At 45.5% G+C, this 22,737-nt stretch overlaps 2 protein-coding genes across 14 annotated transcripts in view; both read left to right on the top strand.

Annotated features, from left to right (window-relative positions):
• The window catches only part of SCUBE3 (signal peptide, CUB domain and EGF like domain containing 3), a 38,638-nt gene extending 31,042 nt beyond the window's left edge, over positions 1-7,596 (top strand). For 6 of the 9 annotated variants that reach the window (XM_053905114.1, XM_053905115.1, XM_053905117.1 and 3 more), the window contains 5 exons: positions 132-293; positions 713-910; positions 1,402-1,554; positions 1,679-1,758; positions 3,386-7,596. In XM_053905114.1, coding sequence (XP_053761089.1) covers positions 132-293; positions 713-910; positions 1,402-1,554; positions 1,679-1,758; positions 3,386-3,535 — 743 coding nt within the window. In that variant the 3' untranslated portion in view covers positions 3,536-7,596. Of the gene's footprint in view, positions 1-131; positions 294-712; positions 911-1,401; positions 1,555-1,678; positions 1,759-3,385 lie in introns of those variants that run through there. The other 3 variants (XM_019456844.2, XM_019456850.2, XM_019456849.2) reach the window with 3 other exon arrangements.
• A 6,379-nt stretch (positions 7,597-13,975) lies between these two features.
• Positions 13,976-22,737, top strand: part of ZNF76 (zinc finger protein 76) — a 32,981-nt gene continuing 24,219 nt past the window's right edge. For 2 of the 5 annotated variants that reach the window (XM_019456853.2, XM_053905113.1), the window contains exon 1: positions 13,977-14,179. The gene's annotated coding sequence lies outside the window, so the exon portion shown is untranslated. Of the gene's footprint in view, positions 14,294-20,885; positions 21,028-22,737 lie in introns of all 5 variants that reach the window. The other 3 variants (XM_019456854.2, XM_053905112.1, XM_019456852.2) reach the window with 3 other exon arrangements.

Here is a 22,737-nt window from a genome sequence, read left to right as displayed (position 1 = left end):
GGCATGACAAAGAAAGGTTGGGACTCGGAAGGAACTTTGGTGTCTTCAGTCTCCTGTGTCCTGCTCATCCTGTGCCCCAGAACTCCCACTTGCCTACCATCTTAACGCCTACCTTTCCCCCTTGCCTGCAGTCCAGTGCTCCCCTGGTCACTACTACAACACCACCATCCATCGCTGTATCCGCTGTGCTATGGGCTCCTATCAGCCTGACTTCCGTCAGAACTTCTGCACCCGCTGTCCAGGAAATACAAGCACTGACTTTGATGGCTCCACCAGTGTGGCCCAGTGCAAGAGTACGTGGCAGGCCAAGCTGTGGGAAAAGGGGCAGAGAGGTCTGGGAACAGTGGGCATGGGAAGAGGTGGGGGGTGGGGCAAGTAAACCAACAGGGAGCAAGGCTAGGGAGTGGATGGGCAGGAAAGTCCCACCCTCCATCTCTCCCATCCCACTCAATCTTAAGACCACTTGCTGGGCTGGGCCTCATGGCACCCTCTCCCTGGAGATAGGTGATGGGGAGACAGAGAGAGGTGAAGTGAGGTGAGAAGGTACTAAAAGGGCAGGAAGGAAGGTGGACCCAGAACTTGAAGATGATGAAACAGAAGGCAGTTGCCTACAGTGTCTGGTTTCCACTTCAAAATGCTTCAACATCCCTAACCCATTCCCCCACTGACTTCCCTTCTCTTTCTTGCTCTGTCCACCTGGGCTTGGTTACAGATCGCCAGTGCGGTGGGGAGCTGGGTGAGTTCACTGGCTATATCGAGTCCCCCAACTACCCAGGCAACTACCCAGCTGGCGTGGAGTGCGTCTGGAACATCAACCCCCCACCCAAGCGCAAGATCCTTATCGTGGTACCCGAGATCTTCCTGCCATCTGAGGATGAGTGTGGGGACGTCCTCGTCATGAGAAAGAACTGTGGGTGGCTGCAGGGCTGGGCCAGGGAAGGGCAGTTCAAATCTGGTTGGGAGGGAGGGACAGAGAGAGAAAAAACTGGTACAGGAAGAACTAGGGCAGTGAGAAGGGAGGCCTTGGAAGTGGAGAGGCTAACAAAGGAAAACAGCAATGAATGTGCTCTGTGATTGGTGGAGAGCAGAGTTAAGAATGCCAGCATTGGGACTAGAACTCCAAAAGTGTTACATGTCTCACTTTCCTGTTCTAGCATTTTTGCCATTCCATTTATTTAAATGTCAAATTTCTTACATTCTGTGAGTGCCTGGATGTCAAAGAGGAGTTGTGGAACAAGTGGAGGGCAGTGGGAGAGGACATGTGTACGTTGGGGAGTGGGGGAAGTACATGTATGGGGGAGAGTCTCTGTCAGCATGACTCCTTCCCCCACTCAGCCCTCCTCCAGGAGGGCTTGGGTAGCCTGCTCTGCTGTTTCCCTGACCTGCTGCTTGCCTTCCCAGCCTCCCCATCCTCCATTACCACCTATGAGACCTGCCAGACCTATGAGCGCCCCATTGCTTTCACGGCCCGCTCCAGGAAGCTCTGGATCAACTTCAAGACGAGCGAGGCCAACAGTGCTCGTGGCTTCCAGATCCCCTACGTCACCTATGATGGTGAGTAAGGGCACGAATGCCAGGGAGGTGGGTGAGAAAGGGGAGGCTCATGAGTCTTGGGAGGGAGCAGGGGGAGCAGGAATTATTTCTACCCCTAAACCCCTCCTCTTGGTTGATTGTGCAGAGGACTACGAGCAGCTAGTAGAAGACATTGTTCGAGATGGCCGGCTCTATGCGTCTGAAAACCACCAGGAGATTTTAAAGGCAAGTGAATATGCACAAGAAGAACAGCCAGCATTTAATGAACATATAAACAATGTGCAGGCAGTATGCTAAGTGCTTACATGAATATTCTCATTTGATATATACAACAGCTCTATGAAATAGGTACTTTCATCATTCCCACTTTACAGATAAGAAAACTGAGGCACAGAGAGTTGAGTTTGCCCAATGAGTTCAAGCCCATCTGACTGTACTATCTTACACTGTAGGGGAAGAGAAAGGAAAGATGAGGAGTGAAATGTCCCCTACTTCTTTCACCAAGAAATACAGGGAAAATGAGGTATAGAAAGATGCTTCTGCTTAAGTACCTTCCTTCCCTTCCTCTCTCCTCAGTTCCCACAGAAAAGGAGCAGATCTAGCATAGTGTTTCTCAGAGTCCATTCAATACGATCTGTCTTAAAGGAAAAGAAATGTTACCAACACTGAAGAATGAACTAAACACCTGGTCTGTGGATCCCAGTTTAAGAAAATCGTACTTAGGACACTACAGTCCTAGCCACAGTATTACCCTTCATAAATGATCAATGCAAGGAAAAGTTTTATCTTTATGATTAATAAGATCATTTTTATACTATCCTCAAAATAAGAGACACAATGACAAAAATTGCTTAGGACTTGCAGGCTACAAAGAAAAAAATTTCAGCAATGCTTTTCAAACATTTTTTAAAGCATCTGAACCCTTATTTCACTTGTGCTGTGGAACTCCAATACATAAAGTAGTGGAGTTGTTTTGATTGAAGTTGGGATGAGAGGCTAGAAGCCCCACTTCTTATTTTAAAAATCAGAATACTAGCCTAGAAGCCAGAAGATCTGAGTCTCGGTGCACGGTGCCTGGCACCTAGGAGGCTCTCCACACATCGTGTTGCTGTTTCAGACAGAATGGTCAGGAAAGGCCTCTGAGAAAAGACCTGAATAAGGTAAAGGGCTACGCATTAGAAGATCAGGAAAGGAGCATGGGAGCAGTGTGGCATGCTCAAGAACCTTGAGAAGGCCAGTGTAGCTCAGCAGAGTACGAGAGTCAAAGCAGCATGGGGGACAAAGAGTGGGGTACAGATCATGTTCAGCCTATGGACCATGCAAGGGACTTGGCTTTACTGAGCGAAAACAGAAACCAGAGAAGTGTTTTGAACAGAAAGAGGATATGATCTAATTAAAAACCAAAAAGTCACTCTGGCTGCTGTAGGGGAGAACAGTCTGTAGAAGAACAAGGGTAGGTAGAAGCATGGAGACTGGTTAGGAGGCTGCTGCAGTAGTCCGAGTGAGAGAGAACATGGCTTGGACAGGGTGGTAGCTATGGAGACTGTGAGAAATGGTCAGACCCCAGATATATTTTGAAGGTGGAATAAACAGGATTTGCTGTGATTGTGGGCAAGAGAGAGGAGTTCAGGATGACTCCAAGGACTGGGACCTGAGCAATAGAAGGGTGGAGTTGCCAATGACTAGGTTATAGGATTCTACAGGAGGAACAGATGGTGGGGATGAAAATCCAGAGTTCATTTCTGGGCATGCCTATTTAGCATCAAGAGGGGCTGCTTCTGAGTCGAGGCTGGTGTTCCTCTTTCCCACCCCCAATGCTGAGGCTGACATTACCACCTGCCATCCTCTGCAGGACAAGAAGCTCATCAAGGCCTTCTTCGAGGTGCTGGCCCACCCCCAGAACTACTTCAAGTATACAGAGAAACACAAGGAGATGCTGCCAAAATCCTTCATCAAGCTACTCCGCTCCAAAGTTTCCAGCTTCCTGAGGCCCTACAAATAGTGCCCATAGGCCCAAGACCCAGGTTTTAAAGCCCCCAGACTCCTTAGCCCTCCGAGCCAGCAGCCCCTACCCTCAGATGAGGAATTCTCTCTTCTCTTTCTTTTTGGAGAAAAAAAAAAAATCACTATAGACCAAGCAGTCTCCCTTTCTGTATCTCTAGCTTCCTTTTCCTGTCTCTCTCTGCTTCTCTTTTTCTCCCTCTCTCTCTCTTCACTGTGTTCCCTTTTCCTATATGCCCCCTGGAAAAGCCATTAAGTGCTGGCTCTATTCCCCCTGAAGGGTGAAAGAACAGTGTCCCCTTCCCAGCCACACTGCCCATTTTACCAGCTCACATCCCTGGCCCCATCAGCCTGTAAGGGTGATAGAAACCCTTGAAGGAAGTGGGTCTAGTAGGAAATGAGGAGGGGGAAGAAGAGCTTCTGCCATTATAGGGTTGTGCCTTGCTAGTCAGGAGCCAAAATGTCCCCTGGCTGTGCCCCCCGCCCAGGGTTCTGCCAAAGAAGCCTTTGACTTGTAGGCTTATTGCCAGCACGGTCCTCTGGGGCACATGGTCTGAGCGCTGGACTGCCCACACAGCTGGCTTTCTTGTCTATACAGCTCCTCTCCTTCTTCCCCCACATGTCTGCCTGGTGTCCAATCCATGAGGGCTTACAAAAGGCCCAGACCACTGGGCTAGTAGACACCAGCTGACTGAGGAAAAGCAGCAGGCATTACCATGTTGAATGTGCCGCTGTCACTCCCCAAGAGAAAGACTATAGCTCTCTGCAGGACAGAAACCAGGTTTTAAAGCATCACCAAAAAATGAAGAAAAAAAAAAAAGAAGAAGAAAATGTATCATCTAAAGAACTAGACTACAGAATAACTGGGAAGCCAGCCTCAAACACTAATCCCTTTTCTTACTTATCTTCCTGGCCCAGCCATCTCCTCACCCCTACCTAAGTGCTCCCTGGGGGAGCCCTACTCCCCTTGCTAAGTGTTGTCCTTAAAGAAACATGGCTGTGACCAGAAGCCAGCCTGGGCCTTGCCCCAGAGTTATCTTTCCCTGTAGCCCCAAGATGGCTTGTGGGCTCCACCAAAGAGGACCCTGCTCTGCAGCCAGCCCAGAGCCACCTACCTCTGGCCCCAGGCTGTGGGCAGCAAGAGGAATGTGTGCACACTTGGCGAGCCTTCTGCCCACCCTGTCCACATCTAATAAGTGCAATCATTTTGAGTCTTCCTATGTTGTCTAGAGGGAGGGGTTTTTGTTTTCTGGTTTTGTTTTTTGTTTTTGTTTCTTTTTCCTCTATTAGAACAACCCTATTTATAGCTGCCCAAGAGAGAAGAGTGTATGTCTGAAGTGGAAGAAAAAAGTTTTGAATCTCATGAACACCTTGAGTGCTGGAACATCTAATCTGTCTCTGCTCCCCCACCAGTGGCCATCCAGACCTCTCGAGCCCTCAGCTGGGGGAACTCAGAACTGTAGCTCAGAGGCACCTGATGTGTAGGAGAGTAATTCTGGGGACTTGATGGAGCAGGAAGGAGTGGGACCTATGTTTGCTAAACCAATCCTGCCATCTCTATGCCTCTCTATGGATTCAGCATGGACCTCATGATTGTAGAGGCCGATGAATTGGTCAGTGATTCTCTACTCCCAAGTAGGGAAAGCCTCCATCTTTTCCCTGCCTTCATCCTGTTTTCCCCTGGTGTGCACAGGACAACCCCCCTGGGGATGGGCTGACTCAGGCCCCTGAGGCCAGAGACAAGCTATGGCTATGGGAACCAAGAATCGGACAGTTACCCAGGCATGAAGTTTGCCTGACCTTAGCCACTCTGCCTACCTTACCTGTTTGCCATTCCCTCTCGGCGTTGACTTCAAGCCTAGCTTCCTCCATTACTGCTTTTCAAAAGGAAGAATCAAGTCCATGCCCAAGCCCACATCGTGCACACATTCTCCCCTCATTCTGCTGCTGCCTATAAAATTATTTCCCATTTGCTCCTTTTAGTTCCCCCAAAGCTATTCAATCAAAGTAGTCCTATTCAATCAAAGGCTACCAATTAACTCCTAGGGTTCATTTGTAATTGACCGTCCAGGCTACTGCTCCTCCCAGGAGAGGCAACACTAAATAAAGAAGTCTATACCATCCCCTCACTACCTAATCAGTAGCATTCACCAGCGAAAGACAGCCTTAGGCAGTAGGTAGCCAATGTCCCAGATAGTTCCCCTGATATCCATTAGCCAATGCCATGGCTCTTAGGAGTGGAATATCTGGCTTCCTTTGTCTCTCTGAGTCAAAGAGTGCTCTGCAAAAGATACAAAATACCTACTTCCAAGCGAGAAAATGGTCATTTAATAGAAGTATCCACACTTCCCAGGAAATGCCATGAAAACTGCTTTAATCAGCTCTGACCATCTTAATTCTCCACCAGAAGCCAGGATAATTTTCTGATTCTCTCCCTACCATTTTGCATCTCTCTTAAAAAGTTAAACAGAGTAGTTCCCAATTTATGCCTTCAGGGTCTTGCTTCTTGCTCTCCTCCTTTCCTGTCACCCCATATATACACATAAACCTACTTCCTCCGATAATTTATTCCATGGTTTCTGGGAACTGCAAATGATTTCCACAGCATGGAAAGTATAGACCACTAGGCTTCTTAACTGATGTCAAGACAGATCCTGGTGAGCAGGGAATGACCTGCTAATGTCCACATTTAATTTAGGTCGTCCTACTTGGGGGTTAACAATCCAGGCAAAGCTGCTGCTGAACCTAGGAGGAAGCCAATCCTAGGGCATCAAACTAGGGCTTAAGTGGACTGAATGAGGAGTCAACACTCAGGGATTCTCTAGACCTTTACAGGTCAGACAGAAAAAGAGGTTTTTACCAGTGTGGGGAAGGAAGAAGATGGTGTAAGTGGGAACTTTCATGAACCAGTCCCGAGGCCTCTCTGCAGGACGGGGTGTTACAGGACTGCAGTACTGTGAGGCCTCATTTATCCTAGTACAAAACCTGCGCTGCTCTGGGTCTGGGAGTGGGAAGCCACTTCTGCAAGGGCTCTGAGCACCAAGTGATGCATATCAGAAAGGCACTTCAATCCTCAGCAATGCAGCAATCCCTTTTCACTTCTCTGCTTCCCTTTTTCCGTATTAGGCCTGGTCCATTCCCTAAATGTGAGGGAACTCTCACAGTCAGAAGAGAACTGACCAAAGCCTGGACTTGAGCTGCCCTGCCCCAGGGCTATAAATCCCCAGAGGCAGACACTGCTCTGACTTCCCTAGGATTGAGTTAGTTTGAGGTAATGAAGGCTCAGATTTGTTGCTGCAAATTCAGGAATACAGTCATGGTCTCTGTCCCTAATGAAATTGTTTATATGTAAGAAGTATTCTCCATATTCATGTTTGAAGGGACTCTGTAGTGGATTAGATGGTTGTATATCAAAATGTCAGAAAACATTATAGAGCATTCAAACTTTTGTATTCGCTATTTAACCTCAATATAACAGGCTCAAACTAGGGGAAGGGAGACAGAGTATAACTGACCATAAGCAGAAAATAATGTTAACCTGCTTGGCTTCTTTCTAAAGCACAATAAAAGAAAAGTGGAAGCAAACAACACAAGGATATCTTTAAATCTGACCTGTCTCAAAGATCGCGCACCCTGCGCTTGGGCCATTATTTGGACTAGGAACCCTTTAAGAAGACATATGATTAGAGAGAATAGAACTTCCAGTTCTATTATCAGCTTATCTAGACAACACAAATTGTAGCAGTTTGGACAAACTGAAAACTTTATTCTTCTGTGTGAGTTAAACTGAAGTTTCAGAGAATAATCATTATCATGTGGGAGGCTTCTTTTTAATGCAAAAAAAAAAATCTCAAAATGTTGTATTTATATCTGCCTTCCACTGCTGCCAATATAGTAAGCATCTCCTACACAATCAACAATAAACAGTAAATGATGCAGTTCATAGAGTATTTTGCACTTGGGGAAAAAATGTATCTGAACTTGTAAAAAGAAATGTTTGGATTCTGTATTGTCTTTTTTTATTATTATTATTAAAATACTAAATAAAACTCCTCAGCCTGACATCTTTTCCTTTGTCTCCGTAGTTTATCCTAGAGCTGGAAAAAGGTTTGAGGAAACAAAGTGTCTTCTGGCTTCCAGATAGGACTTTTAAAATTTTTTCATGGGGTACCTAGGTGGCTCAGTCGGTTGAGCTTCTGACTCTTGATTTTAGCTTAGGTCATGATCTCCTAGTCGTGAGATTGAGCCCCTAGTCGGGCTCCATGCTAAGTATGGAACCTGCTTGGCCTCCTCTCTTTTCCTGTCTGCCCCTTCCCAACTTGCATGCATGCATCCTCCCTCTCAAAATAAATAAATAAACTTAAAAATTTTTTTTTTCATTTATCCATCTTATTCCTAATGACTTTGGAATCTGAAAAGGCTTGTCTCTCTATTTTTCAAAGCAGTAGACAATATTTAGGGTATTGTTTCTTCTCACTATAGTACACTTCCTCAAATCTAGCCAGGCCACGGGCTCCCTAATTAAGATGTCTTACCTCCAGCAAAATGCCAGCACTGAGTCACCCAAGGTTGTTCTTTTTATGCAGTACACTCTTGGCCACCAGAGAGAATTTTAAAATATCATTCAGCCATACCACCATTACCACTAGACCACAGGAATGTCCAATCTCTTACAAACAAACAGTACCATTTTCCAGGCTCAGAGAGGACAGATAAAACTTAATGGTTACAATTATATAATCTCCTGACATAAAATTTTACTGGATTTAATAGCTATATGATATAGCAATTTAAAAGGAACAAGGAAAAATCTACCTAATCAAATGTTGGGTTGGTCTACTAGAATCCCAAACTTCCCCATGAGCACCTGTAAAGGATAGGTGCATTCACTTCACAATTATTGAGCTCCGTATTATGTGCCATGCATCAGGTTATCATAGCTTGATAACAATAGCCATGCTCAAGATCTGTACTCCTTGGGGCATCTGGGTGGCTCAGTGGGTTAAGTTTCTGACTCTTGATTTCAGCTCAGGTCATGATCTCATGGTTTGTGGGTTTGAGCCTCGTGATGGGCTCCATGCTGACAGCATGGAGCCTGCCTGGAATTCTCTCTCTGCCTCTCTCCCCTGCTTGCCCTCTTTCTCTTAAAAAAAAAAAAAAAAAAAAAAAAAAAAATCTGTACTCCTAGGATTCTGATTACAATTGATCTTTCCACATACATTTCCCAACAGGAGAGAGAATCCAGTCTACCTGGTGGCTAAGAGTATAAATGAATTCACTGGCATTCTATTTTATACATTAACTTCCTGTAAGTTTGATTTAGTGTGACAAAACATGATCACTTTTGTGGACTGATAAAATCATGTCTCTAGAACTGCAAAGCCAAGGACCAATACAGGGCCATTATGACTACATCAACTGGGGGCCATCCTCTCTGAATTCTTTCTGAACCCTCTTTTATTCCAAAAACACCAAGTCTTCCACCTTATTCCCATGACATTTATGATGATGTCCCAGATTAATGTATAATCAGAGCCAGTAGAGTATGGGTCTGACTATATCAAGCAATCTTTAAAATGGGCACATAAAGACTTTCCAAGGAATGCTTTCCAAGGGTATGTGAAGACCTTCCAAGAGGTACTGGGCAAGAAAATCAATCTGAGGAAAATTTTAAGGTAATAACTTTCCAGATCCTCAACTTTTTTTTGTTTTAATGTTTATTTATTTTTGAGAGAGACAGAGACAGAATGCCAGTGGGTTAGGGGCAGAGAGAGAGGGAGACACAGAATCCAAAGCACACTCCAGGCTCTGAACTGTTAGCACAGAGCCCGACGCTGGGCTCAAACCCACAAGCTGTGAGATCATGACCTGAGCTGAAGTCAGATGCTCAACTGACTGAGACACGGAGGTGCCCCCCAGATCCTCAATTTGTATTAGAAATCTCCCCCTCCCCCCAACGAATCTGTTTGAGAACCAGCCCAGCTTACTTAATGCATACTCTCCATTCCACCTGCTCTTTCAGCATAGTCCTTACTTTACAAAAGAAAGGCATATCCCTCACCTACACTTAATCTCCATGCATGGTCCAGGATATAAAAACCTGGGCATTAGGAGGGAGGGGTTCTTTTTTCAATCAATAATATTAAAACATTTCTATTACAACCAATCCTCTTATTTCATCTTATAAAATGTTTACTATTTTCTACCTCCTACTAGCAAAACCAAATTGTTTGTTAGCCGTTCAAACCATTATTTCCTAGCCAATATACTTTTTTTTTTAATTAAATACATAATAGGAAATTTATCATGAAGTCTAAAAAATTTATTTGGAGTTATTTCTGATTTTTAAACATGATTCTTATTTAATTGTTCTCCAAAGCCAAACATCAGAATTCAGCACGAACACACACCCACTTCTGCCACAGGGATAACATACTTCTGTCTTACTTCTTACTTATTAACTAGTGGATTTAGCTACATATTATACAGCATTATTCCAAATTACATAATGAGAAACAGTACTATCCTGTTTTTACAGTTTTGTAATGTTAATATTAGCTCTATATAATTTTAATCATAACTGGTTTTTAGTAATCTATTTTATAAGCTGTTAATTTATTTCCCAGTGATTTTTATAATATTCTTTAAAGTGAATATTAACGTATTTATTTGAACTGAAGAATAAAGGCAGACTTTTTCCTAACAGAAAGTCAGTCGGATTGGGCTGACTGGTTTGAAAGAAGACTGGCTTTGCTAATTCCACAAATGGCAGGTATTTTCCATATTGAAGTGAATCTGCACTTCAATATTTTAATTTTTTTCAACGTTTATTTATTTTTGACAGACAGAGAGAGACAGAGAATAAGCAGGGGAGGAACAGAGAGAGAGGGAGACACAGAATCTGAAGCAGGCTCCAGGCTCTGAGCTGTCAGCACATAGCCCGACACGGAGCTTGAACCCACAAACTGTGAAATCGTGACCTGAGCCGAAGTCGGTTGCTTAACCAAATGAGCCACACAGGCGCCCCTGCACTTCAATATCTTAACAAAAAGATCCTGAAAACATGTTAATAATAAGATAAAAGGATTTTACCAAAATTGCGCCGGTAAGTAAAAGAGTGTGAAAATCAATCTCAGATTAACAAGGTGCCTCTGAGTGAGAAAGTAACAGGTAACTAATAGTAATTTTTACATGACTGAAACTGAAAACAAAACCTTTTTCAAGTTCAGTGGTTTCCAATTCTTTGCTTTTACTAAAATTAAAAGACTCTTTTTGATAGTACTTTAGAATAGTATTTGGTAATAGAACACTTTGTGATTATTGGCATGTAATTTAGAAGTAGTTTTTTTTTTTTAATTTTTTTTTTTTTAACATTTATTTTTGAGACAGAGAGAGACAGAGCATGAACAGGGGAGGGTCAGAGAGAGGGAGACACAGAATCTGAAATAGGCTCCAGGCTCTGAGCCGTCAGCACAGAGCCCGACGCGGGGCTCGAACTCATGGACCGCGAGATCATGACCTGAGCCGAAGTTGGCCGCCCAACCGACTGAGCCACCCAGGCGCCCCTAGAAGTAGTTCAAAGACTCAAGGAATATTACCGTAAAAAATCTCTTCCTTTCCCAATTACTACATGAACAAGGTTTCCCAATGCTTATGTCTATAAAAATAAAAAAATAAAAAAACAGAGAACTGAGCAACAGCAGCACCTTATCTTCTTCTACCATTAGATAATACTCATCCATGAATACCTGAATTGAGAAACACCATATTTCTCATTAAGGGATGCATTATCTTTTTCTAAGTATTTATTTATTCATATAACTAATCTCTACATCCTATTTGGGGCTCGAACGCATGACCCTGAGATCAAGAGTCACAGGCTCTTCTGTCTGAGCCAGCCAGGCACCCCAAGGAATGCATTTTCAATAAAAATTGTACTTTTCAGGTTTCACAAGTTATAAATTTATGTAATATATTTATGTTGTTTAATAAATTGTGTACCAGTAATAGCTGTAATGACAATTCAATTCAAATGAGACATTTTTTTTTTTTTTAACAATTAAAGCCTATGGTCACAGCCAATAAAATTAAATTTATACTCATTCTTGTTGCAAAGAAGTGCGATAGTGATCAATAAGTCTTTAAAACACTAATATACTGGGGTGCCTGGCTAGCTCAGTCGGTTAAGCATCTGACTCTTTATTTCAGCTCAGGTCATGATCTCACAATTTGTGAGATCAAACCCCACATCGGGCTCTCTGCATCTGTGCTGACAGCAAGAGCCTGCTTAGGATTCTCTCCCTCTCTCTCTGCTCCTCCCCCATGCTTGCTCTCTCTCAAAAGAAATAAATAAACTTAAAAAAAACACATACAAATATAATTAGGATACAGTTCTGAATGGGAAGTGAATGGAGTTAGAAGTTCAAGAAGAAAGGGAACCATATAAAATTTCTGCTAAAGAACTTGTTCATATATTTTTAAATAGATGATGGCAAGGCACCAAACATTTAGGGTATTTGGAGTCCACTGGATACACTTAAGAATTACATAATGGTTTTAGTTTAAAACATCAAAATTTATAACAAGTCAGAAATTATATCCCCTACAGGTACTTAAATTTGGGATGGAAAATTTAGATATCAACTTTTTTTTTTAATGTTTTGTATTTGTTTTTAGAGAGAGCATGGGAGCAGTGGAGGGGTGGGGGGAGGGAGGAGAAAGGATCCAAAGTGGGCTTCGTGCTGACAGCAAAGAGCCCGATGCGGGGCTCCCACCTTGTAAGGGTGAGACTCAAAGGCAAGCTGCTAGAAATGAGTTTCAATCCTCCACTCCAAAATATGTTCCTCACCAGTTTTCTGAGTATCTGAAATTACCCACCATCAGAATCTCATTACTTCAAAGTCACACACTGATTTCCCAGAGTTTTTGTTCATTGTATAATAATAGGAGAGGTGAGTAGCCAATCAGATTAGGATCTGCATGGATTGTGAGAAAAGACAAATGTATTTTTTATTACGGAAAAAGGTAGTTGGGGGACAAACTAGGACAACCTGAGTTCTATTCCCCGCTTTACTTCTAACCAGGAGTTTATGCTACAGGACACGCTATTTATTCTCTCTGTAGGTACGTAAAATAACTTGCCCAACTTCCACCAGAAAGGAACAGAAAGGGCATCACAGTGATCAGGCTGTTTATTTCTATACCAAGAGGCATATAAAGGCTAAATTATTAACTATAAGCATGGACCATCAATTGTCACTCAGTGCCCACTGAAACCGAGAACTCTGCTCCCAGTCCCACCTCTGGAGAGGCTGTGTCAAAGCAAGCAAATAAGATAGGGAAGAAGGATGCCTAAAATTGAAAAGTGAGCTTTCTGGTTAAGCTCCACAGGGGAGGAAAGAAACTGTCAGTGCCCTCAATGGCATCTTTAGCGCCCATAGACCCCAAACCCAGTACTTTGTAAATGTTTCTAGTTTATCGGAATACTTCCTTTGAAAAAATTTTTTTTTCTTAAGTTAATTTTTTTGGGGGGGAGGGGAGGGAGGATACAAAAAAAAAAAAAAAAAGCCACACAAGTTAAAGTCTAAAAGGACAGAGAGGGAAAAGTTTCTCACTTCATTCCTCCAGGCACCCAATTCCTCTCCTAAGAAGCAACCTTTACCAGTCCCTTATCTAACTCCTCTCAATTCCTTGTAATGTTTTACCAAAAGCTCACTCCCTTTGAATTTTCCCTTGGGTTTCTGCAAGTTCCCCGATCGTAGCCCCTCCCTCGTGGGAGGGGGGAAATGGCAAAAGGGCTTGGTTTCGTTCACCCCGGAGCAAGCCGACTAGGGGGGAATAGCTGGTTTTAAGCCTGAGGGTGGGGCTGACGGGGGAATGAGAGTGAGAGAACCCACGAGGGCCGTCAGGGCGCCCTCCCTGGAGAGGCAAGTCCCTCACGGCTCCTCAATGTCGTCCTTTTCATGAAGGAGCTAGTAATACCTGCAATTTGCTTCCTTCAGGGGGCTGGCTCGAAGATCCTAGGCAGTGCCTGCGGACTGCGCACACTAAAGCACTTCGGGGTTGGTAAGGCGCAGGAGGAAGCCCGGGGGCTCTGAGCCCCGAGAAGGTCCGCAGCCTCAGTGCAGGCAGCGGAACCCGCGGGAACAGCTCCCCTCATAACCTGACCCTCTTGTCCTCCCTGGCTCCTGAAGCGCCCGTCCAGCTCGCAGGCAGCCGACGAGACGGCGCGGAGCCCTCGGGGCCTCGGGCTCCTCCCCGCTCCCGCCACAAGCCTCAGGTGCGCGAGTCCCCCTGCGGGACAGGTGGCGGCTCCCCATTGCTATAGCGACGACCTGGCTCGCCAGCCGCGCCCAGGCCCTGACCGGGGCGTCGTGACGTCATCACGCCCTCCCCGGGCGCTCGGCCTCGCGGGCTGTGCGTCACCCGGCCGGGGGGCGGGGCGGGTATCTGAGGGGCACGGTTCAGAGCCCAGCCGCCTGGGCTCCAGGGCCCGGGAACCTGGATAAGTAGGACGGCTGCCGCGGCGGCAGGGGGTGCGGGGTGGAGCGTGCCCGGTATTTTCTATACGGGTTCCGGGGCCCGGTAGAGGCGCGCCGAGAGGAAAGGAAAGTGCGGCGGCCCTGGAACCTGGATATCGCGCGAGGCAAGCTGCGCGCGGGCGGGCGGGCTATGGCGCAGGCGGGTTGCGGGGCCGGCGCTGGTGGCAGGGCCCGGTGCATGGCGGTCTGTCGGCGGAGTCGCCCTCGGGGGCTGTCAGGTTGGTGGCTGCGGGAAGAGTGGGTCCACCGTGCCCAGGTGGGAGGCCGGGCGGGCGCAGGGCCCCGGGAAGGTCCCGAGCCCGGCGTGCCCACCTTCCTCCGGCCCTAGCCTAGCGTCCGGGCGGCTAGACGGCGACCTGACCCTTCCCCCACCCCGGGTCCCGTCTCCCATCCCTGCCCCTTCTTTCCGCCCTGCGACTCCTCCCCCAAGACTTCTAAACCCCACCCCGTCTCCCATCCCCACTCCCGCCTCCACCTCTGTGACCCTACACCCCACCCACTGACCCTAAAACCTCACCTCAGTTCTTATTCATTGACTCTGCCAACCCAGGAATTTCCCCAGCACTTCCCGGGGACCCACCAACCCAGTGACTCCCTCAGTTCTAATCCAGTGACTCAAGATCCAAGACCCCCGTACCTCTCCTTGGTGACCCCCCCCCCCAACCTTCTCAGTAACCCCATCATTGGTCCGGTAACTCCCACGGTTTTACCCTGTGTTCGCCCACAAACTCGGTGAATCCCCTCAAACGTTTTCTTGTAACTCTTAAGCCCTACTCCAATAGTTTCCCACCCAGTCGTCATCTACATAACCTTCTACATCTGATAATCCCTTCTTTGCCCTGTAACCTCATGGTCTTCATTCCATGCTCCCGCTTCATCTTAAAATCACCCCCACTGACATCTCTCTCTCTCTCTGCACCCTCAGCCCCTCAGTGTCAATCAACACATGACTTACAAGTGCCCCAGCACCATGCCAGTGCCCAGGAAGATGTAGACATGAATATGAAGTACTAGTAATGGTTGGAGGCATCAAAGAATTCAGGATTGAGTCTGTCTGGTCCCAGACTCAAGTCCCAGCTCTGCCACCGTTGTGTTTTGGAAACCTGGGAGAGGTCCCTGCCTCACTCGGCCTCAGCCTCTCGTCTGTGTTGTGATAAGGTTGGGTTAAATGATCTCAGAGTTTCCTTCCAGCTGTGAAATTCTACAGTTCTCAGTCAAGATGGTATTTGTTTGCAATCATTTTTGTACCCTCCCTAGAAGTTTACTCTTGTAACCTCACCTCAGGTTCTACTTGCTTCATGAGCCTTATTCCCTCATTCCCTTGACCCTCTACACTCTTAATAGTCCATACCCATTTCCCTTGCTCAGGCCCCATCAGTTAACATGTTTGCAAAGCCAGGGGCATTGATGTGATAAGAAACCTGGTTCTAGTCTCCGGTTCTTCAGCTGTGGCACCTCAGGCATACCATTTAGCCTCTAAGAACCCTCAGCCTCAACCTCTGCTAAGGGAGGATAGTAGTCTTGCCTGAGATGGTGCATGCAAAGTACCTGGCACCATGCCTGGCCCATGGGAGCCCTTAAATCTAAGCTGAGAAGCTCTTACGGATCTTACTCTGTCCTGGGTGATAGGGATTCAACAGACAATGAAGACAGGGCCCATACCTTAACATTACTTTTCTACCACCAAGCTCTTGGAATCCCCATTCTCTTCTCTCTGCTATGGCCTTCTCCTCTTATTCTTTACACATCTTTAATTATGATTGGCCAAGCACCTACTGGGTGTCTGGCTTTGTATAAATTAAACTTACCTTGCAACAACCCCAAGAAGTTGGTATTACTATATCCACCACCATTTCCCATTTCTCTTGGTTTGGTTTGGTTGTAAATAAAGAACCTGAGACAGATAAGTGGCAGAGCGAGTATTTGAACCCATGGTCTTCAAAACCTACTGGCTCCATTGACTTTCTTGTCCCCAAACCTGCACAGTTTTCCAGGTCACCCTGAGCCTCTTGTTCCTTATTTTCTAATGATTCCTAAGCCCAACATCAGCTCATTCCGTGACCATCCCCCCCGCCCAAGGTCTCTATTATCCTTTGCCTCATGGCTTAGTGACTTCCTCAACCCATTGTTCATGACTTTGCACCCCATGTGCCTGGAGTCCCCTGCACCTTAATACCTCTTTTCACCTTTTGTCTAGATATCCTCTCACAGCCCTTACTACATGATCTCACTCACCCTAAGGGGTCTGCCACTTCAACACGCTCTCCGCGCTCTCCGCCAAACCCTTTCATACTGTTAAGTCCCTTCCCCCCAGGAATTCATATACTCTAAAACCCGCTGGCCCAGTAGTCATATAATTCCCTATTTTCAGTCTCTTCTCAGTGTTCTAGCTGCCTCCTTTCTACCATCCACAGCTTGTCCTGTTACCCAAAGACTTCATCTAACTAGCCCTTTATCTAGTGATTTCCTTTACCTAGTTTCAATGAAATGAGCCCTTTCCATCCCAGCATGAACCCATCTTTCATAACCTATACATCCTCCCATTCTAAGTTCCCTCCTCTTCACGTTCTGTCCAGTATCCCCCTGAGATTCTGCCTCCTATATTCCCAGATCCCATGGCATCCTCCCCATTGTCATCAGTGATCTCCTTTACAAACCAGAATCTTCCCCTTTTTCCTCTCCCTGCATCCCTGCCCCTTCTCACAGTACCTTTTTCCATCCTTCCTCTTCTTTTTCTCCCAGCAGTTCTCACTTCACCCATTTTGATAACACTGATTATAATGCAAATGTCCCTCTCATCCCAACTCCTCCTTTTCCATTCTTCTGTGCATCTAACTCCAGGGCTGCGTAAATGACCCTGCCACTCTGAGCTCTCCTTCCTTCTCACACAGCACTGTGCAGCCAAACCTCACTGGTCCCTTTGGTTAGTCCAAGGAACTACACTCTTCTCTGGGAACTTCTGATTGTAGGTCACCACGATCACAGTCCTTTAGGTAGCAAGGAGAGAGAGAGAGAGATCTTGGAGACCCTTCTGAATTGATTTAGCCTCGTCTCCTGGACACACTCCCATGATCCTGTTCTGTTTCTGAAGTGGCTTGGTATATATGCCCTCAGGGTAGAATGCTTTGGAGTTGGTTTCTGCCTGCATTGAATTAGCCCCATTGTTTCTTCAGCTCTGGGAGGACTTTCAAGTGCCCTCCCACCGGAAGACTGGATGGTGAATAGCAAAATGTGACATTAAAGACCACATCCAAGAGTCTTTTCTGTAGGTCACCAAATTCCCAGGTCTCCTACAATATTCTTGTTGGCTATATAATAATACATAACAGCAGAGAATAAAACTAGAGTTAAGGAAAGGGTAAACCCTGGGGTCTACAAATGGATCTTTTTTTTAAGATTTATTTATTTTTGGGAGAGAGAGAGAGAGGGAAGGAGAATGCAAGCGGGGAGGGTCAGAGAAAGGGAGACAGAAGATCCAAAGCAGGCTCTGCACTGACAGAAGAGAGCTCAGCATGGGGCTCGAGCTCTGGAGCCAGGAGATCATGACCCGAGCCAAAGTCTGAGCCACCCAGGTGCTCCCAAATTGATTTTTAAAAATAAGCTTTTGCCTTAGGCTTGTTTAATCTTTCTTAGGGCACAGGACGTATTCTGCCATGGATCTTAGTTATTTGTGTACTTCTCAACCTACTCCCTGGCTCCACTGTGATTTCCTTCAGAATAGCGGCTGGGTTTTCTTTATCTAATATCATCTTAATCTAGTGTCTGTATTATGAGGTAGTCAGTAATACTGACTGGATTGAATGAACTCAGAAATTCTGCATCAGATACAAACAAGTAAAAACAGTTTGCGTCTATGTTCATTTTGTAGCCACAACAACCCCCCTCCCCAAATCCCTCTAGACGCATAATGGGCAAGTCCCTTGATTTAAACAGTCTGGAATTTAGACACTTCCTTTTTTAGTCATTGGTTGCAAAAGGGAATGGGTGTAAGTACTTGTTTTCACTGTATGTTTGGTAAGACTAGAGAGATTGGTTGCCGCTGTTGATAGAATGCAATGGTTACAAGGCCAGGGTCTGTTATATACAGACCAGTTTTCAAGAAAACAGCAATGTGAAATTTTTACTGGGAGTTGCAAAGACGGTCCAGGAATAGGGGGAACCAGATTGGCAAAATGATGGTAATTGCCGAAGTTGTGGATTTGGGTTCATAGGATACGTTACACTGTTCTTTCTAGTTTTGTGTATGTTTGAAATCCCTAATAAAAGTTGGACAAAAAAAAAAAGCTAGTTGAACAAGTGCAAATTTAGCACTGTTCCTTGGAAAACACCTCAACGCAAATGTTACTGAGTCAGTACTATTATCTAGGTTAAGTAGTATATTTAGTCTAACCTATCCCTGACCTTTTCTGTTTGTGAGATAGGGCGCTAAAAACAAAAATTAGCACCCTGCAGAATTTTGTACTTGGTGGCGCAGGAATTGTAACATCCTGGTAACCAGCACCTATTGCCCTGGAAGTGAGAAGGTGAAGGGAGTGGGGGGAGGTGAACGGGAGACCAGAGCTCAACTAGGGTCTTCCATTTTTGGCCTAAGGCCTTTAGATTACTGGGACATCTTAAAGGTATGGATGTTCATTCATTCACTCATTCATTCATTATTCCACAAATGTTTGGTGACTCCCTGCTAGAGGCCTGGTACTTTTCTAGTACCTGGAGACAGAGCAGTGAATAAAACAAAGTTCCTGGACTTAAGAAGCTCACCTGTTGGGGACAGGCATACAAAAACAAATAACAAGTAAAATTTATGTTGAGAAAATTAAGCAGAGAAGGGAGAGAGTTCCTGGAGTCAGTGTTAAATTTTAAATAGGTTGGTTAAGGAAGTTCTCACTGAAAAGGTAACATTTGAGCCAAAAAGTTAAGAGGGTGAGCCAAGCATATATCTGGGGGAAATGTGTTCCAGTCAGAGGGAACAGCAAGTGCAAAGGCCCCAGAGCAGGAGTATGCCTCGTATACTCTACATTCGAGGAACATAAAGGCGCCAGCCAGTATGGCTGCAGTAGTGTAAGAGAGGGGAAACAGCAGGAGAGATGTGGGAGCGTGAGTGGATTGGTGGCAGGTCACATTAAGATTTTGTGCCTTGTGAGAGTGAAGCCATTGGAGGGCTCTAAACAGATGAGTGATGTGATCTGACATCCAGGATCATTCTGGCTGCATTGCTGAGAGTGACCCATAGAACGCAAGAGTGGAAGGAGGGAAACTGGTTAGGAGGCTACTCCAAGAGTCCAGGCAAGAGAAGTTGGTGGCTTGCATCCAAAGTAAAGCAGTGGAAAAGTGAGAAGTGGTTGGATTCTGGCTGTGTGTGTGTGTGTGTGTGTGTGCGTGGAGAGAGAGAGAGAGAGAGAGAGAGAAGCCACCAGATTTGCTGATGGCTTAGATATGGCATGTAAAAGAAACAGAAGAAGTTGAGGATGGCTCTCTCCTTTTTGGCCTGAGCAACTGAAGAATGGAGTTATCATTTAGTGAAATGGGGAAGCAGGAGGAGGGGTAGGTTGTGAGAAGAGATAGATAAGGAACTAACTTTTGAGTGTGTCAAGTTTCAGGTGCTTTTTGGGCATGGAGATGTTGCATAAGCCACTGGATACACAAGTTGTTAGACATGAGTAAATTTCTGCTCTCCTGAGAACTGAAAGAACACTGTTCCTGAGCAAGAGACAGGGCAGTACAGTAGAACACTGGCAGTTCAGGAGTGAGGCCTGGCTCTGCCACCTGCTAGCTGCGTGATCCTTTGGAACTTCTTCAGCAGTTCTGGCCTCCATATCTTCATCTGCAGAATGCCTGCATTAGACTAGAAGCAAGCCATCTTCTCAGCCCACGCCCATTGTGAGAGTCCACGAATTCGTGCTCAGAGTAAACAAGATAACATATCTGTACATCGAAGAGCATTTTGAAAACTGCTGAGCCCTATGCCAGCTAGCAGTGTTGGTGTTAAGAATCCATCCTTCCTTTGCTAAAGTAATACCCAGTGAGTGCCTGCCGTGTGCTGGGCACAGAGGATACAGTGATGGAGAAGATGCAGCTGTGCCCTCGTGGAACAGTACAGACCAGCTGCCTGGTGCAGTTTCGCTGCTAAGTGCAGAGGAAACAGGCCAGACACCAGTGGTCTGGCGTGACATGAGCCAGGGAAAGCCTGTTACTGACTTGGGTCTGGGAAAACAGTGAACTGGATGTCAGAGATGAAGCAAGATGATGTTTCAAGTGAGGCCAAGTGGTCATTGGGGCTGGGGCAGAGCTGGGGCAGAGCTAAGGCAGTGGGGCTCCGTTCCTTCCCTCCCTCATTCTTTCACTCAACGTTTACTCCTCTGTTGGGATCTTCTCTCTTAAGGAGCTCGTGGTTCTGGAGTAGATGGTTTCAAATCCAGCCTTGAGAGTTTCAATTAGAATGAATTCCCAGTAAGTGGAGCTGATTTAGGATTCAAATTTGAGCAAAGAGCTCAGTTGTGGACACATTCTTTGTTAGGTGCTGATTACGCCAAGTTATAAGCAGTATAACAGAAAGTAGGAGTGTGTTATTTTCCCCCTAGAAGAGTCCAATTTAAGGAAAACATACCGTGGCAGAGTAATCCCTTCACTGCATCTGGAAGCATAGTCGCTGTGCCATGTTTATCCATGTATCATTTAGATGTCAGTGTTTATATTGTAAGGAGAGTCTCTGACCAGCTAAACAAGAGCACAGGATACAGCCCATCTTCACTGACAGATCACCCACAAAATTTGTTTAGAGTAGATATGTAATCATCATCTTTCATTTAACAGAATGGGGAAATTTTGTCCTGGTGAGTGGAAAAAACCACTGAGATACAAATCCAAGTGCAGCAGAAGCTATTGTCTTTAACTGGTGGCCAAAAGCTACTGACGAAACCTTGGATGCCTCTTGCCCTGGCAGCGCTCAGTCAAGGTAGAGAACTATGTATTGATGTGAGGGTCTCACGGTTGTCTTTGTTTTGCCAGTAGAAGTGAAGGGCCTATTTAGGCTCCTCACTTACAGCTCAGAATCGGAAAAGATCTGTGATGTTGAATGTGACATTCAAAGCCTCACAGCACATTAGATTGTCACCAGCTGGAAGTCAGAGCACTTCTTCTGGTGCCTCTGGGTTAACATTTACTCCTGGCTTGCCCTCAGTAAATGATTCATCTCCGAGAAGCACAGATAGAACTTGTTAGTTTGGTACTATTTCTCACTGTATCGCTCTTCATTTGTTGGGAGTCCCTGCTGCTTTGGGGTATTTGATAAAGCATGGCACCCATGCAGTTACGATAAGAACCAAGGACCTGGGGGCTCCTTGAGACTGTGGAACTGACCTGAGGCTTAGATGTCAAGGGTGTACCTGAGACCAGAGTTCTCTCTGTCTGAGAAAATCGTCCTCTCAACCTAAGAAGTACCGTCTGAAGCCACAGAAGCAGTGAGGGAGAAAGGCAGCCCCTGCCTAGCTACCACTTCAGCCAGACTGACCCTTGTAACCAGGCTGGGGACACACGTGCTAGAGCCAACCTGTTCTCAGATCCTGTGCAGATTTGCTGTTGCCTCATGCTCAGCTTGGTCACCTTTCCATACGATCCATGAGCCGTGAAGCTAAAGTTTCAGGTTTGGTTTTGCTGCAAAGCTGTATAACAGAATCTATGCTGTCAGCACTGGACTAGCCATGCCTCACAAATGCAGAACCGTAGATATTCCTGTAGCCAACGAAAGGAATGCAAAGCATGCTTCCAGAGTTTCTTTTTTTGTTCATTTATTTATATTTGTTTATTTAACATATAAATACATTTGTGTATTTAACATTCATGAGGCTAACTTTTTTTTTTTTTTTTTGGTCTGTAAGTCCAGTGAAAAGTCATCCTTCTGTTGCTATTCCCCAGTCACTCTGTTACCCTTCTGCACGCAACCCTACTTAGTAATTTCTTGATTGTCTTTCTACAGATTTTTGCATGCCAGTGACAGCATACAGAAGGCATTGTTTTATATTTTGCCATTTTTTAAATTTAATATGTTTTGGGGATCTTTGTGTGTTTGTATGTAAGGACCTTCCTCATTTAACTATGTCTACATAGTATAGAAATTCCATATTGATAGACCTTTATGCTGCTTTTAATGTTTTTGCTATTACTGCATACAGGGATGCCATGACGAACCTTAGACCTGTGTCATTTTCCACATGTTCTGTCTACATACATACATGTCATACATGACCTATCTGCTGGGTCAGATGGTAGGCACATTTGTACTTCTGATTGATACTGCCACATTGCCCTACACAGAGTTCGTACCCATGTATACTCTGCCCCTCCCCACCCGTCCCCAGCAAGGTAAGACTCTGCCTGTTTCCCCACAGCCTCATGGACATTGCTCTGAGTGAAGAATATACAGATTCCCCAGAGATCACCATAGGATACTGAATGATAGGGCCCCACCATGACACTCTATGCCACAAGACATACAAAGCACAACACAGCCCAGTTTGAGGAATACCACATTTATTTTTTTTTTAATGTTTATTTATTTTTGAGAGAGAGAGAGAGAGAGACAGACCATGAGCAGGGGAGGGGCAGAGAGAGAGGGAGACACAGAATCTGAAGCAGGCTCCAGGCTCCGAGCTGTCAGCACAGAGCC

This window comes from Panthera pardus, unplaced genomic scaffold (genome assembly GCF_024362965.1).
Source record: "Panthera pardus isolate Hobbes unplaced genomic scaffold, ASM2436296v1 HiC_scaffold_17, whole genome shotgun sequence".
Lineage (NCBI taxonomy): Eukaryota > Metazoa > Chordata > Mammalia > Carnivora > Felidae > Panthera > Panthera pardus.
Note: the sequence above shows the minus strand (reverse complement) of the source record. Positions and strands in the feature narration are given on the sequence as shown.